We start from the raw sequence: 17325 nt of genomic DNA on the forward strand, positions 1-17325 counted from the left end.
CCTATTCTCCTTTTAAATTGCTATGGGGTGCTTTGCAAGTTGTCTCATTTCTGCCTCCAATTTTCTCTTGTACAACTGTCACTTCTCAGGGTCATGAATATTCATTTGCCATGTCAAGTTACTGTTCAGACAGTGAAAAATCTCCTTTTTTTGGTAGAGATTTAACTATCAGAAGGAGGCTGGAAATGGTTAGTAGTGTATCTAAGTCACAGCCATGAGAATAAAAACTTTATCCCTGGCCAAGGGGAGGGAAGTTAAGGAAAGATATTTATGTCAGCTGTTCCTTCCTGCCACTACTGACTGGATAATCACTGGCTTTTTGAACCCATTAATCTGCAATTAATTGACAAACAGACAGGGTGGCTGGCAAACACCAGCGACTTTGTAGCAGCACCCTACCAGCAGTCATCCTCTATTTCTATAGCACTAGCAGCAGCCATGGTGGTTTTGCTACACACCTGCTATACCCCTGTTTGAAAACAAACAACTCCACCAGCATTTTGGACCCAAGTGGTACAACCCAGATGCTCAAACACTGGTATCTAGTGGTATTTCAGCAGCCCCAGACAAAGCCACATATCTGAGCCTCAGTTGTCATTCTGGAAAGGTGCAGGTGCCCACCCAACCCTGCGTCCTATCTGCCAGATCCATGCCTGTATCTCAGAGAGCCCACTGGGCTGATGTGGCACTAGATGCTTGCACGTAGGCGAGTGTAGCTGCTTGCATTTTGAAGTGGCATACTGACCCTCGCACAAAATCCGTCTCCTGTGTCGTGTGATTCTGTGCTCAGGCTCAGCAAAAGACTCCGGCCATTGAATAACTCATTTCCCTCCTGATAAACCCATTTTCCAGGATAGAAGTCAGTCTGTGGTAATTTCTTTCTAGCGGGAGAAAACGCTTTTTTTGCCACTATTACAATCTAATGCAGAGGTAAAGGCGAACAAAGGCAGCAAATCCCGCTTTCAAAATGGAGTCTACCCGATAACGTACAGAGGAACCCAGTTCCCTACTGTGATCATGAACACAATATAAGTTCTCCACGCCGTAACAGTTACTTAAAATGACATGCCTACAAACGGTATCTTGGCAGACTGGAGAGGTAGGTCTGGTCGACATTTAAGATATGCTAACATACTTACGGCTATATAGGAATTAATTTTTTCCATGCCAGCAAAAGCCCTAGAAAAGACTTAGTTACACTGGCCAAAAAAGAGAGACAGAGAGAAACAGAAAAGCAGACAGATCCTTTTGGGGCAACCAACTTAAACTGGGTCCAAACAATGCTTACAAAAGACTGTGAATATAACCTGCCTTCTCTCAGAGTTTTTAAAGACGAAATTATCATTTTCAAGCACAGAACTGACAAAAATTGTGTTCATAACAGGACACACTAAACAATGATGTCTCCTTCCCCAACTCTAGCATAGGCAACAAAATCTTATGAGGAAAAAAAAAAATCCCTAGCTTGCTATTTTAAATATACCCTCAATTTAAGGTCAAAGGAAGCAAGCCAATCCAGAAATCAGCATGTAACAAGAACTTGATTACAGCCAGCAAATGAAGTGAAGGAAAAACGAATCCCAGAAAAATAATTGAAAATAAGGTGCAAACAGTGGGGCACAAAACCCCCCAAAACCCACAGACTATCAAAAAATGTTAGAGGGAGGAGAAATCTCAGCTCTTGCTCACTTCGCTTTAACAAAGTGCATGAAATCACATACTTTCATTCCTTGACACAGCTGTAAAAGAATGTAAAGAAAAAAATTGCCATGCAAAATAGGGCATTTCAATTTCTCAACAGCCAAAACTTCATGATACATTTTTAAAAGAGGTCACTTTTTCTCAAAATACCAAGTGTTTTTTCCTCACTCCCTCCAAATGCAGGTAATTTTCTTAACAATTTTCACCTTTGCACTGTTGAACGTAATGGGACAAATAATACATGATGCACAAATAAGTCATAATGCTCTGTGCAAGTTAATAGGAGCAGTGAGATGCTGAATGTGTGATAAATCTAGACCTGAAAGCGAAATATGCCTCCTAATTAAAAATCAATTATTAAAACCAGTAAAGAATGAAAAAGAAAAAAGGCTCGCTCACCAAACTCATAATGAAATCCTGGAAACTTCAGAGTTATTTGAAAAGCAGAAAGAAACCTTTGACATTTATATTTAACTAAAGATTCTTCTAAGACTCTATTGTGGCTTTCTCGATTTTATGATTAAACAGTTCTGTGAAAAATTGTTTCTGGTATCTTTTCTACTTTATCTCTTCATTCCAAGTGGTCATGACAATGAATAGACAGCATTCAAATCGGGAATGCAAGAACAAATCATTACTCTGGCTCTGGGAAATCAAAGTACACGGATGCCCTGATGTGGCTCTGAGGTGATGCAGGGATGATAAGCAGCCGCCCAAAACCACCAGCACCTGAATTTACAACCAGATGCGCTACGTTTGCCCACAACATCACCCTTTGGGTTCCTCAACAGTTCTCCTCCAGAAGATTCGCAATTGTAATTGAGTAATGTATTGAGTAATTCGCAAGCGTTAGATCAGGATGTTCAAATAACCATTTCCAACTATTTTGTGTTCAATTCTGGAAAGATTTCAAACACAGAACAGCTCAAAAACAGCTCAAAATCACGAAACCTGTTGCATGAACTTGGACAAGCGGAAGTTTCTGGTTTTCATTTTCTGTAAAACTAAGATACGTATTCATACCCCCAGCAGTGACAGAGAGATTAAATTAACAAACGTTACTGAAGAGATCTGAATCCCGTTATTGCAGAAACTACACTGGTATTATGCATTATCATAAATATTCAGCATCTGCAATCAAAAGGAGGCTTTGGTGTTTATATATATAATAAAGTTTTAATAATTCACTAGCAATATTTTACATGGAGTGCTGTCGCCACTTCCTTTTGGAAAAAGGAAAAAATATATCCAGAATTTAAAATCCAAACCCATTCAACTGGAAACAAAATGATCCCTTCTACAGAGAAATGCACGTTGCCAGTAACAAGTCATTTTTCCAAGAGGTAGGGACTCCGGGCTTCATCTGCCTGCAGCAGGCGGGTAGGCCAGCCAGGGGCACCTCCATCTTGTGCTCCCCTGAGCGAGCTCCAGCCTGCAGACCCTGTGCACCCTTCCCTTCTCCGAAAAGCCAACGCATGCACGCAAGGACGGAGCCACAGACACCCCATGGTGGCTGCTCAAACTCAGGAGTACTTTGGGAGCAAAATTCTCAGAATTTTTCCTCAAAATACTTGGAAAACCTAAGTGAGTGCACTGTGAGGACGCGTCGGCCACCCTACCCAAGGGCAGCTCACTGCACCTCCAGAGCACAAACCCAGCCCCTCAACCATCAGCAGTCAAACTCTAAGCCATAAAATAGTAAAATTTGGTATTTTACCTGCATCGCAAGCAAGGGGGTAGGTTGTTATCGTTCCACTGGAGATTAAAGGATCTGGGATTGTGTTTCGCGGGGTTTTGGCCACAGGGGGCTGCGGGGAGACCTCCTCTGTGGGAGGGCGTCGGGGCTGTCCTGTGCCGCCCGCAGCCGGTTCCTCTACAGACCCACCGTGCGCCGAAACTCATCCTGCCACAGGAGCTTCCGCTGAGGAAACTTCTTTATGAAATGGTGGTAAAAGCCCAAAACAATGCCAGGGCAGGAGGAGAGAGGGGAGATGCAGGAGAGAAGGTGCAGCAGCACACTGACCCAGCCTCGTGTGCCGCCATCACCTCAGCCTGCCCTGAGAGGGCGGGAGACCTGGAGGTGGCGGGGTAACGGCGGGCGGGGGCGAGAAGGTGTTTTTAATGGCCAATAAATTAACTTGATTGAAACTCCCTCACTTTTAACACAGAAAATACAGGAAAAATCCCAACTTGACTCACAGCGTGGGCTCATCCTGCCTGCCACGGAGGGAGAGCCACGTTATCTAGTGCCATGCTGAACAGACATCAACTTTTGAAGTACAGTCCAGCTGAATAAATACCACGGAAAGTCAATAGCCAAATCCTTTCAGCAGCAGCAGTGCTCTGGGAACCTGATTGGAATTTCAACATTTGCATTGATTTATTTTTTTTTTTATGTTACCCATTGGAAGCAAGCGCTGGAGAGGAGGTACACGGACGGCTCCGCAGGAACATGAATGGCTAGCGAAGGATTACCTTTTAAAGGATTATCTTTTAAACAAAGAAAAATTTGGTATACTGCAAACAACTAACTCGAATCAAAAGAAACAGATTAATCCAACAGGATTACCAGGTAAGGCTTCCCTGTACTTTAACGTCCAGACACACAGCTGAGAAACATGAACCGTTTTATTTAGATGCCCGGGTGCAGTTGTCAAGCACCTTTTCATGGTCCACAAATAAGGGAGGCCTGTTCAGTTAAGGCTGTTAAAACAAAAGCTTTGACAACTTATCCTCAAGCCTCACAAACAACAGCTATCTTCTGCCTTTTTACAGAGCCCTTTCCTTTACCCCTGCATATGTAAGCTCTGATCACCAAGTCCTTTTAACTCCAGCCAGGAAGGAAGATTAGTCGCTGCCTGCACCGCTCCTGCACTGTGAAATTTCCAGAACCGAGCTCTTTCACTTCCCTCTGGGAGGCAGGGGAAGTCACAGAAAACTGAGATCAAGCTCTTCACGGTTTTTTTTTCCTGAATTGTTAACACTCGTGTAAGCTCTTATGGCCACGGTACTACAGTATTACAAAAAGCAAAACAGCATCGACCTACAGCACCCATGTATTTGGAAACAATACCCACTATGTGCACTTGCGCCTCTTTGTCTTACTAATACACGTGTTGGTAGCATCTCTTACATGCACCAAAGATTTGTATCGAAATCTACTTGAGTATTCTGGCGAGTAGAATGGGGTAATCGACCAAGCTAAAAAAAAACAATGTGCAAAGATAAAACCTCATTAATTTACTAAAATGAGTTTTTACCATGTTTTAATTATTTAACTTTTTCTAAAAAACTATTCATTTAACAGGCATTCAAGGCTCCCTTGAAGTAAGTCAACTAAAAATCCTAAATACTTAAACAATATAACATAGGGCAGTTCAGTTCCTTTATGTTTCAGTTAGCCCCGCATACAGGTCAGCCCTAGTCTAAGCCAGAGCGGAAACCAGATTCAGCAGCAGTCACACACCCTGCTTCTTGATGATACGAAACATTATTGACTTTGGTGACTTTTCCCATCTAATAATTTTATTTATTTTTCTACCTTTTGAACTTATATATTGTTTTATAACCAACTAAGCACTACATCTGCTCAGCATATATTTCACATTTATTTAAGAATAAATAGAGCATTAAGCAAAGACTCACCTCCTCCACCTCCAAGAAGGCTGGAATTAGCTGCAAGAAGAACAAAAGGAGAATCGTTAGCACTGAGCTTCCTAAATATAGATGGAACCAAAACAGAAGACGTTTCACTAGAGATTTTCCATTGTTTCAGTAGCTTTGCTACTCTCCACTTATCCAAAAACATTTACTGCAAAAACAATCATTCACGTAAATTGTAATTGCAATCTTTAACTTTGCATTATTTTGCAATATCTTTGAACATGTAAGCTAATAAATAGAACAGTAATACAATTATTAAATCTTAATGTGTTGAATAGCTTATGAAATTACAATCTTGAATTTATAATTCTATAAACCACGTTCCTTTTTGATTACTAAATGAAGTAAACGCTTTTCATTTTCAAGAAACTTAAATAGACTTTGATGCAACTTTTGATTAGCTCTCCTTGTTTTCTGTGACATTGGACCTTTGAGGATGATGATGAGAAACCTTGACCCCATTGATATCACAGGGTGTTTTACCATTGTATGCAATTAAGTTGGGATTTTACTCAGTATGCTTAATTGCCTCTGTAACCATTCAGCTATCCATGCCAGAAATGGATAAATCACTTATGGAAAGCAATTTTCAGAGCATGGTGATACAAGATGGTCCTTCAAATCAAGCTAGCACAACTGGAGTCATGCCAAACATTTTCCTTTCACTGCCTAGGCAAAAACAGAAGGAAAGCCTAGGCTTCTAAGCCTGCCTTCAGTAAAGTATTCACCCTTTAGATGTGTGGGAAACAAATCCCTCTCCTATCGTAATATAGATAAAACACAGTATAAAAGCAAGAGTATAAGGGATGGACACAGGTGTTTCTTCTTGCTTGCTGATGAGTAAAGGAGAAACAAGACATCAAACCATTTCCTGCTCCAGGACGAGGGTAGATGGCAAGATACACAGAATAAATGAGGTATTTTCCAGTATCCAAACTTTCTACTGTTATACATTATTGTTTCTATGATTTCCCTCTGCTTCCTACATAGAAGAATGTAAACAGCACATTCCCCGCTGTTGTTTTCTTTCCACCACTTTCTTGAGACTCTCACAAAAAATCAACAGTTACCTTGGTCTTCCTCATTTCTTTTTCAGATACTCTACAAACATCTTTGACTTAACATCCACTTTCAGCTCAACCATTTGCAGTCAGCTTTGCCTGACACTGCAGTGAAACCGTCTTCATTGAAAAGCTAAATTTTCCGTCAAAGTAGCATACCCAAGATCTCTCACTTATAAAGCAACATATACCATTAATACTATTCTCTTACAGTGACTCAAGAAGTAGCTTTATATTATGCAAAATGCAATGCTCTTTAAAGAAATAAATATGCAGCTTTATATCCAGCATAGCTGACAAAATCAAATCAAAATAAACTGCGAACTACAGGAACAGCTATCCATCCTAGAAGTAGTTGCTCCTACACTCAGTGAGTGAGTGAATTGTTGAGACCAAGACCTAGAGGGATGTTCTCGTGCATCTTTCTGATCCAAGTTTGGTTCTAACACCCTGGAAGATTAAGTGGAGGAAAATGGGGCAAATGATCTTTGTTTCTAAAATGAAGCCATTTGTAGCCATTGTCAAAGAAGTGCCTGACTTCCTTTTTGCTGTCTGGATTCTTCCTTCGGATGCAACTCAGTAAACCAGCTGAAAACTATCCACTACTCCTTTTGGTTCAGATTTCTGACACATCACTGAGGTGAGCTGGCTCATGGAGAGATACACAAGTGGCAGAACGGCATGGCTGGAAAGAGAAGATGGGGCAACACGGTTTCGAGAAGACAGCGCAAATCCTCCCTTTCGGCTGTCACATACTGTTATATTAGCTCAAGATCCTTAACTTTCATGTATCTATATATCCCATGAATCAACTACGTTGCTATGACATCACTGTCACAGTTACTTTGCTTTTACACAGCATAACAAGACTGCTATATATCTTCTATAAAGTGCTAGCAGGGAACAGATATTGCCATATATAAATTGCCTTTGAAAAAGATATAATGATAGTAATAATAAATGTGTGCGGGCATATTGCAAAAAGCGCCACTGAACTTTGATCCTTCTATATTTACCTGCTCTTGCCCTCACTGAAATTCACGATTAAAGAAAGATACAAATTAAAAACAGCCCCACGTATTTCTACAGCAGCTTCCAAAGGACTCCTGTAACACCACCTTCCCTGCAGTAAAGCCAGTATACCTGAGACAATATTCAGCAGAAGGAAATAAAAGTAACAAAGTGTCATCTACTGCCATAAGTCTCCTATTCAAGATTATTCTTTTTGGCACTGTAGAATGCACCTACAATTACCATTTCAGTTCTTGAATGAGTCAAATTCTAGGATTTCGGTTATTATGTTTGAGACACTTGAGAGACACAGCTAAGACCGCTATACCTCACTGTAACCAAAGTTTCCACTGCTAAAAATGTTTCTTCTGATACCCAGCCAACATCCCCACTCCAAACTCTCATTCGCTGGCTTCTCAGAGAATTATGTTTCTCTCATTAACTTTTCCTGACAACGTTCATCTTTCCAATACTTTCTAACATTTGTTAATAACATATAGTATAACTCAGCATCACACACTTCTCTATAGAAACAGCAAAAACAGTTCAAACAGATTTTTGGCTGCAATGCATCTATTACAGCTATTGAAATTGCAGTAATAATTCATAGGCACTTTTTTTTTTTTAAGCATTATGCTTGACTGTTAGGAGGAAAATCAAACCATTTTTCTATGATGCCAGGAAGAACATGACTGAATTATATATACAGCATCCTTTCCAGAACGATAATGTGTCACTCAAAAAGCAAGAACTTTTATTTTCAGATTTTTTGGATTGTACCCGAAAAGTTCAATAAAATGTATCTCTCTTTCCATTTTTTGGGAAAGCCTTACCAGCAAAGAAATAACTTGTCACTTACCACCTAAAGAATACTTTCCCCAGCCACAGCTGAGGATTTTCACCCGGACTCAGAGAGGAGGTCAGCACAGCCCCATGGCTGTAATCACATCATATTGTGTTGGAGCAAGTACTCCCTCTCTTCTCAGTCCCCCAGTGCTAATTTACAGCTGCATTTTGTCCATCAGTGCTCCCAAATGATCAAGTCTTGCAAAACACTTTGAAAGGGGCTCCTGCTGTAGAGGTTCAACTATGGGTAGGTATGAGCAACCAGCGGTGGCACCCCAGGAGCTTTCAACCTCCAAACTTGATGTAGTCCAAATTGCTCCCCAGGTTGCACTACTACACTGTGTGCATGTACAACTCCCCCACCCGACTCAGGGGCACCCAGCCTTAGGTAGCACATGTTACAACATATGTAGACAACTAGTAAATCCATCTGGACTAACCTCTTGTCCTTATTTCTCTATTCCAGAGCTGAACAAGTCAGAGGAGTGCTAGGGTGGAGGAAAGAGGAAGACTGAATATTGCTACCAAGTTACCAAGACCAAGAACAGTAAAAGAAAACAAACAAGCGTAAGAGGGGCTCCAAAGAAATGTGAGGTAAAGACGTCTCGCACCTCATTTCATTCCCCACGTTACCCTTTCAAATCAACCTGCCCAACCTTTCTAAAATTGCCTCCTTACAAACTACAGTCTACAATAGATTCCTGGGCATTAATTCTGAAAATCCACTCACAATACAAACCTTGAAATATTATTTTAATATGTACTCATTTATACTAAGAGGAGTGATGACACAGAGTGGTCAGGCAGCCAGCAGACTACGTACTTCCTTGTCAGACCGAAATATAACACACATTGATAAAGCCCCATCCAAAACATCTCACTTAGAGATGGCCTGCAAGAGGCAGCAGAGGTGAGAGCTCATCTAATTTTAAGTATTTTTGCCTGCACCAGTAACACAGGCTTCAATAAAAAATAAGAATAATAATAAAAAAAAAAACAGCCGTATTTGGGGACTGGTTTGTGTGGTGTATCTTAAATAGTGGCTTCAGGATGAGCCAAATCACAGCACAGGAGATGCTGCGCATCGCCACTACTTTAAAAGGAGTCTTGAACTCTGCATTTTGAGAGGCAGATCTCACCCTTGCAGTCTGCCTCTGTGCAGTGAACAGAAATACATCCAGAAGTAGTAATATGGCTTTCATTTTTCTTTCTATTAGGCACATTAGAAGCATTAGCCGTAAAAAGTGTTTCTACAAAGTTCAGGCTCATCTCTAAGAAAAAATCCACTCTAAAAAGAAAAAATCCACTTAAAAGAAAAAACAGCGTCTAATCACCGAGTATAACGATTTAGCCCTTAATGAGATGACTGTGATCCCAGATTCAATCAGAAATTCAGTATTTCAAATGATTCGGCACCTCAACAGACTAGACTTTTATGCTTTTTAACGTAGAGGAGCAGCACCAGGACAGCGTTACTAAAAAAACTCCATGAATGCTGGTCTGGTCTACTCAGAAAACTCCACTCGTGCTCTAAGAAATAAAATTCCTTCCAAAACATTTCTGTGGGGAGAGAGGAAAAAAAGAAAAGAAAAGAAAAACAAAAGACCTGGGAGGGAAGAATTTAAAGTAAGCTTAGTTTCTCATTATGGAATACCCACAATGAAATATCATGTTACTAAAATGTACAAATTTGCATAATGAATATACCAGCATATTTGACAAACTGGACATGAATGTTTTAAATCTCAGCCTTCTTAATGAGTTAAGTCATATAGCTTTCCAAAACTTTTTTGACTGAATAAGCAGACCAGAAACTCTGGCACAAGTCTTAACATTTTCCTCAATGTTCTCTTTACAACAGCGTTCTTGCCAAGAAGCAGGATTACTTGAAATTTTGTGGAAAGAAAATGAATGCTGAAGAAGTTCACCTCAAATGAAACGAAAAATCTTTCTGTGCTGTAAGCCAAAAGGTATAAAAAGTGAAAAAGGATGTATATATGGGTTGCTTAAACAGACATTTGCAGACACAGAATTGTTTTTTCTGCTGTCAATTCTGTGGAATTTAGAAAACAGAAATGATGCGAATACCAGTTTTTGTGATGTCTCTGGAGATAACATGCTTTTAGCTTTGTTAACAACATAGCTGAATAACTCTGGTTACTTTTTGTTGGCATATTCTCATCTGACAACATTTTAAAAACGTAAATTCTTCCGGGAGCATGTCTTTGTCAAGTATTAATGGCACTAGTAACTTAAATTGACATCTATGTCATGCAGCCATGCATCTGTCAGTATAATAAAAATATACTTTTAAAAGATTACTTGATATTGTCTGACTTTGGCAGCAGATGTTTGAGCTTATTTTGATGTGAAAAAGATTAAATATTTTTGTCAATACTTTCTAATTGTGAAATTTATTCAAGAAGACATCTTTATAACTGGCAGTGTTGTAAGATGCAAGACATTCTATTGCCTCAGACACCATTTTTATTCATCAATAAAACATCATAACAGGCAGCTGGTGAGCAGAGTACCAGTAATTTATGGAATGGGAAGCTACATTTCTCCTACGTGTTTTGTGAGACATCCTTACCTGTCACTGCATTTTCTTTGATCTTTTCTCAAGAAAGCAGAGAGAACGAAGAAGAGTGAGCTAACAACTGCACCTTGTACAGTCAACCATTTTTAACACGAGATGCGTTTTGGTGCCTTAAAGTAAAAAGCTTTAGGCTTAAAGATCATGAAGGAATTTCAAAGTATATATAGTAAATAAAATAGAGCCATATACAATAGACTACAGTATAGTAATAGACTACAGTATAGTCACCACTATAATTAATTTTACTCAAAATACTTTCTTGCACACAAGACCACAGTAATCAGGAGAGGTAAAATAACCTTATAATAACAGACTGGGCCAGATTTGCAAAGTTATATAAGTGCCTAATGATGCAAAGCAGAGACTACTGGAAATTAGAAAACCACCCAGCCTACAAAATAAGATTGACTTAAAACGTTTAGACACATCAGTAAGTACCACTATTAACATCTTCAGACACCTATATGCCTTCTGTAAATACAGCCTTCAGATACTTACTCAATACGGAGGGTGTGACGATAACCTGCATGCAACCGTACACCAGAAACAGCTCCTTAATGTGGGTAGCAGCAATTTACTCAACTGTTTTCTACGGTGCAGAAGATTTCTACAAACAAGTTGCTTCTCTCTGTTCCTGGAAAGGGCTTTCGCCCCTCTGGACTAACACCAATTAGCCAAAATGGGATCGAATCCTTCGGCTCACGCACAAGCCGGAGCCTTACGGAGACGGCCATGCATGGTGGGCCAGTCCCTGTGGAGGGCTGGCTGCTCTGCGCGCCCCGGCCCTCACACTGCAGCTCCTTGGAGCGATTCCTGTGTCAGCCAAAGAGTTGGCCCTGACCCGCTCTGCTCCTGAAGGCTCCTAACACTCTTCTGAGTTTAGCCCAAAATGTTTTTTTGCTTGTTTTTAATGGGTGATCGAGAGCAGATCGCATTCTGAAAACACACCCGAGGACTTGAGGCTTCCATGTATTAAGAAATCTCCTCCTCTTCTGCCCATTAAAAACCTCTGTAAATAGAAGTGAAGGTCTACCCGGCCCTATTTTATTGTTAGTAAAAAGTACTGACTTCAAGCTCTCTTTCTAGAAAGACAAGATGTCCAGAAGCATGACCTAATGAGTCCAAACAATTCAGCTTATGAAGTTTCCATCATTTGTGTTAGCAAAATGGGAGACAAAAGAAAGGGACTGAATTTTCCATACCCGACTTTATTCCCAGATACTGAAAGTGCACACTACAAATTTGTCCTGCTTTAATGATAAAATCTAACAGCAGGCTTGGTACAATTAAAAGTACAGGTTTTGTATTTGGACCCAATAAAATGCCTTTGTGGTTTACTCCAGTCATACAACCTGTGCTATTCTATTCCCCTCTCACAAATTCTGTAGAGAGAACAAATGGTTAAAACTAAGTTTTGCCATCTTTGCAAATAAAGTAGTCATTATCTCCAATTTCAAGCTCGTAAAGGGTATTTCATAGGTAGATTAACGGAAAAAAAAAAATCAGCATACTAGTAAGTGCTCTGGAGTTGATCCTGTCAAGGAAATTGCCTTCACAACATTCTGAATTCAATAAGGAAACAATAACTGTCATAACTTTTCAGTTCTTTTTCTTCTTTTAATACATTACCAACTCAATATATAACGTGCATTTATACAAGAAAGCTGTTTTTAAAAATTATATATTACACCCATTAAGCTTAATCAGTCATATGCAAAGCATCTCTGAAATCTGATACCAAGAGTAAAAAAAAAAAAAAACCAAATGAAAAAAGCGCACCGCAAAACCAATGCAGGCACTGAACTCAGCGCTCAGCAGCAGCATCAGGGTACTGTGAAAACAGTATAGAAATAAGCACACAGCTATCAGACTGGCATTTAAAATTTAAAGTACATCGGAGGCATACCTTCAAAGTAGAAGGAGCAAAATGACAGGTTTTTACCTTACAGTGAAATACGCTAATTGCTTTAATGCAGAGTGAGAGAAAATTAACAGAAGCTGAAGCTGTCTAACACTTACTGAGAAAAACACATGAGAGAAAGCGTTTGGCCTAGAGTACTTCCTAAATGCTGCTGTATAAACTTCCATGTGGACTGAATATTAGCCTCCAACTTTAAAAGGAGCCGAAACTTTACAGTAGCCCGAGGACTCCAATCACTACATTTGCTTCTTGGTGGGGAAGCCAGTCAAACACAGCAAAAAGTGTAACTTCAAAGAATATCCAAAAAAAACAGATGAACTTGTTTTTAAGAATGGTATTCATCAGGAGATCTTCGGTCCCAAACCCAACTCTGCAAAACATTTTCAGGTGAAATCCTGCAAAAACAGCAGTTCACACATTCATACCAATGAAATTCATACCCTTCATACCCATCCATTGGCATTATTTTCAGCTAGACAGAAACATCTATTCCAAATCGAAGGAAAGAAAGCAATGCAAAAGGAAAAGGTTTCCCGCCAACGCCTTGTGAAGGACAGTTAGAAGAACCTGTTTGATGAGGCTGATCTCATCCTTGGGAGGGAGAAGACGACAGACTTGTTGAATCAGAAGCTGCAGTTTGAAGAGAAGGAGCTAGAAAAGGCTAAAACCGGCTGGTAAGCACAGAAACGTCCATCGTCACGTTTTGCGTGAACCCCTTTGCCGAAGGCACGCTCGTTTTTCACATCCCTCTCATTCTTTCTGGCAAATGTGAGAAAGGCACAAAGCAGGAATAATTTCATTCTAAAACAGAGGTTGATAAATTGTCACACGCACTACCAGATGCTAAAGGGAAAGCTATGAATTAAGATTTCATCCATTTTGTGTGTCAATTTGTGGTTTGCTCAACCACTTACCGTTGCCTTCTAGATCATCAAGGTATTTTAGAATATAGCCGAGCTGAAACGTAAAGCAACAGGAACTTATTTCAGGGCAGAATAATGAGGAAAAAAATATTCAGGTCTACTACAGCCAATTCTTCATCTCATAATTTGGGCCATTTGTGTGGTTTATAAATGTAACATTAAAGGGAATCAAAGTGCTGCAGTATATAATTAATCCATTTAAGTAGAGTCATCATCAATATTTAAAAGCCTACACAAAATAGAGTAAGAGGTAGTCCTAGGTTCTACCTGCACAATAAGAAAAGCAGCTTTGGTAATAATTATTTCAAAATAATTAGTGAAATTTATATAATTCATGCATCTTGCCAGTATCCCAAAGGCACTAGAACATGTTATCTGGAAAACAGAAAAAATTAGAGTGAAGTTCTTTGTGCCTTCTTTGCTTTTGTCTTTCCAAAATTACAACCAGCTCTGAACCTCCCAAAGCCTACCTGTACACAAGAACACTACCCTAGGAGCTTTTTCTTCTTTTTTTTGGTTTTTTTTTTTGTTTGTTTGTTTTGTTTTGTTTTGTTTTTTTAACACATTGGTATGGTACTTATGGTATAGCTAATCACAAGATTTCATTTCAATTTCCTTCGCTACGAAATAATTGCATAATATTTGATTTCAAAAAGGAAAATGTCTGATTGCAAAAAGTTTTAGTAAAGCAACAATTAGGCTCTGAAAATCAAAACGAAACCAAAGGGTGATAAAAACTAACATATTTCACACTTGAAACATTAATATTCAACATTGAGGCTTCAAAACAATAAAAAACCCCTAACTTGTTATGAAATCAAAGTCAACTGCTGAAAAGAAGCTACCTGGGGCCTTGCCCTGACAGCAGCACAGTGCATTTTTCCGTAGGGTAACCAGCAGTAAGAGGTACCCTGTGGTGTGGGCACACCCCGTCGTGCTTCTGATTTACACAAAGGCAGTCGAAGCAAGGTCAATCCTGGCTACAGCCGCAGGGCTGACCTCAGTGGGCATATTTTGGAGTAAAAGGAGCAAGTGTCCACACCGCTGTTTTTTCTTAGGGTATTAACACTCGTGAACAATATTCAGTTTTAAAAAAGAAAAAGAAGAAGAAAAAAGAAAGGGAAAAAAAAAAAAGCCACACCTCACGCCCTACCAAAACAGCCCTCCCGCTTTTTTCCAGCTATGCAGACAAGACTTCACTTGTAAATTTTGCCGCAAAGTTAGAGGAAGGCAAGGTGTTATTGCACTGTTTTTGCAAGAGCAGCCTGGAAGGAAAATTTTGACAATGAATTACAAGCTCCTGCAAGCAACTAGCGCAGACATGTAAGATTTGAAGAGCCTGCAAGTAAAGCACTGAAGTAAGGTCTACTTTAAAATGTATCCAACTGGGTGAACGTAACATGCTCTGCATATGAACGTCTTGTATAACCTCTCTAATGATCCTTTCTTTATATAGCCTGAAATTAGAAGCAGCTCCCACTGTGGTCAGTGTGAGCCACATTACAGAAGAAACAGAGAATCTGGTTACGTATTTTACTGTACTTTTTTTTTGTTTTCAAACATAGGCCCGAACTGTTGCTATAGGGCTAAATATTTGTATAACGACGGTCATGTATTCCTTTATAAGGGAAAGTGGAACTTAATAACCTTGGTATTTCAGTCAAACCTGGAAAAATGCATTAAAGTAAAATATGGACTGACATCTTACACTGTCCATAAGAATATTGTCCCAAATCTTTCTGTATACTGTTGTCAAATACACTATCCATACTTCATCTGAACTGATTGTTTCAAAAACTTACCATCTATAAGCTAAAAAAAAAAAATCTTGAGAAGACCATAAAAGATATTAAGAATAAAGTGTAGCCATCAACTTACTCTATCAGAGAAATCAGAAATTGCCCCTTTTATGATAAGAGTAAGTCACCTTAGTCAGAGGGAGATCGATTATCCTCTCCATTTTACTGTTCCTGGAACATACAATCCATGACATGTCTTAAAATGGAGAAACATAATCTAAAGTTTGAAAAAATACAGGAAAAAAAAATATTTTTACTCTTAGCTTACAATTTTCACATGCCCTGAAAACTTGAAAAACTCTATTCAGGAACTTTAAAGAAAAGGGACATCACAAGTAATCAAAATGACGTGAAGGCCTGTAGATACTTTCAAAGGCACGACAAAGCCCAGATGAAATCCCTGGCAATGACAGGATCTCAGATTGTGTGGGACAGTTCTTTGTTCCTGTCAGGTTGTTGGGGATTTCTAATCTCTCCCAGCTGCAGATGCTCACAGTTCATGATTTATCTCAACAACCACCAGGTTGGAGCCGTACTGCTCGGTTCCCTGCCCACCGAACAGTGCCCTGCACTTCATTTGCCTGCGTATCAGCTGCCTACCTGCTCCTTGGCTACCCCATGGCTGCGTGAGAAATAAAGCAAGGAGTCAGTTTTACTATATTCTCAAGATACCTCTTTAACACTAAGATTACAGGCACTTCTTAATGATGAAGGAGATTAAAGCTATTATTAAAAAAAATGCAGTAAATAGGCACCGTTGTTATAAGACTGTGCATTCAAGCAGATAATATCTGGCAGAAGCGGTATTAAGGCTTTGATGAAAAATTTACTGAGGTCAGGCCGGACAAGAATCCTCTTCTCTGAAGCGCAACAGGAGGGTAGGTTGGCTGCACTGTCGCACACCGATAACGCCGTGCAGAAAGACAAACGCTCAAGCTGCAACACCTAATCAATAACTTCATCGTATATGCACCAAAGCATTATACTAAAATGTCCCGTCCTTGCTTCCTGCTAATTCCACTGGTCACATTTAGGTATGGAAATGTTGCCTGCCCATATCAAGCAGGACTCACGTTACCTTGTCGTGTAGGGCTATTCCCAGTTAGACAACGTATTTGAGCAGACGCGACTTCTGGATGCAGATCGGAAGACCACGTGCGGACGACTGATTTCCCTAAATGGCCAAAGATGAGATGTAGGCACTGTCAGGTGGCAATGCAGGACACCCGTGTTTTGGGAAGCCAGGACAGATGATGTGAATTCACCCTCTGGTGGCAAAGATGCTTGTGGTTAATTTACCATCATCACCACAAGCCCTTCCACCACAAATCCTTTCAGCTATAACCACTACCCAAAACCGCAAGAACTGCTTGTACTTGCTATTTTTGCTAACATTTTCTTTCGTTGCTTCTAGTAACAGTTTGACTCAAGAGTAGTACCACCGTGTAAAACAAATAAGCGAACAGGTTTGACCTGGGCCACAACTGGATCGCAAGCTTTTTTGTATACCATAGCACCTAATTGTTGGAGGTATTCTCACTGAAAGCTTCAATAAAAAGGACCGTGGCTCGCTAATCAGAGTTTTAGACAGAGGAAACAAAGCAAAAAAAAAAAAAAAAATCCTACAAACAATTTCTACAGACAATTAGACCAAAGATAAATTTGGGGAAGCTGATTAATCGTATTAAAATATGCTGCTCCCTTTTTTTCCCCCCTATTACTGAGTATTTTTTAAGTGTTCATCAAATAAGCACTTCTGTATTTTGGGGTTTACCCATCTTTCTGTAAGGCAAAAAGGGCG

The 17325-nt window shown here is 39.7% G+C and overlaps 1 protein-coding gene across 3 annotated transcripts in view; it reads right to left on the minus strand.

The window, feature by feature from the left end:
• MACROD2 (mono-ADP ribosylhydrolase 2) overlaps positions 1-17325 on the minus strand; it is an 888004-nt gene that overhangs the window by 690844 nt on the left and 179835 nt on the right. For all 3 annotated transcript variants that reach the window (XM_075147699.1, XM_075147698.1, XM_075147696.1), the window contains exon 4: positions 5347-5376. In XM_075147699.1, the coding sequence (XP_075003800.1) occupies positions 5347-5376 (30 nt within the window). The remainder of the gene's footprint in view (positions 1-5346; positions 5377-17325) is intronic.

This window comes from Calonectris borealis, chromosome 3 (assembly GCF_964195595.1).
Source record: "Calonectris borealis chromosome 3, bCalBor7.hap1.2, whole genome shotgun sequence".
Lineage (NCBI taxonomy): Eukaryota > Metazoa > Chordata > Aves > Procellariiformes > Procellariidae > Calonectris > Calonectris borealis.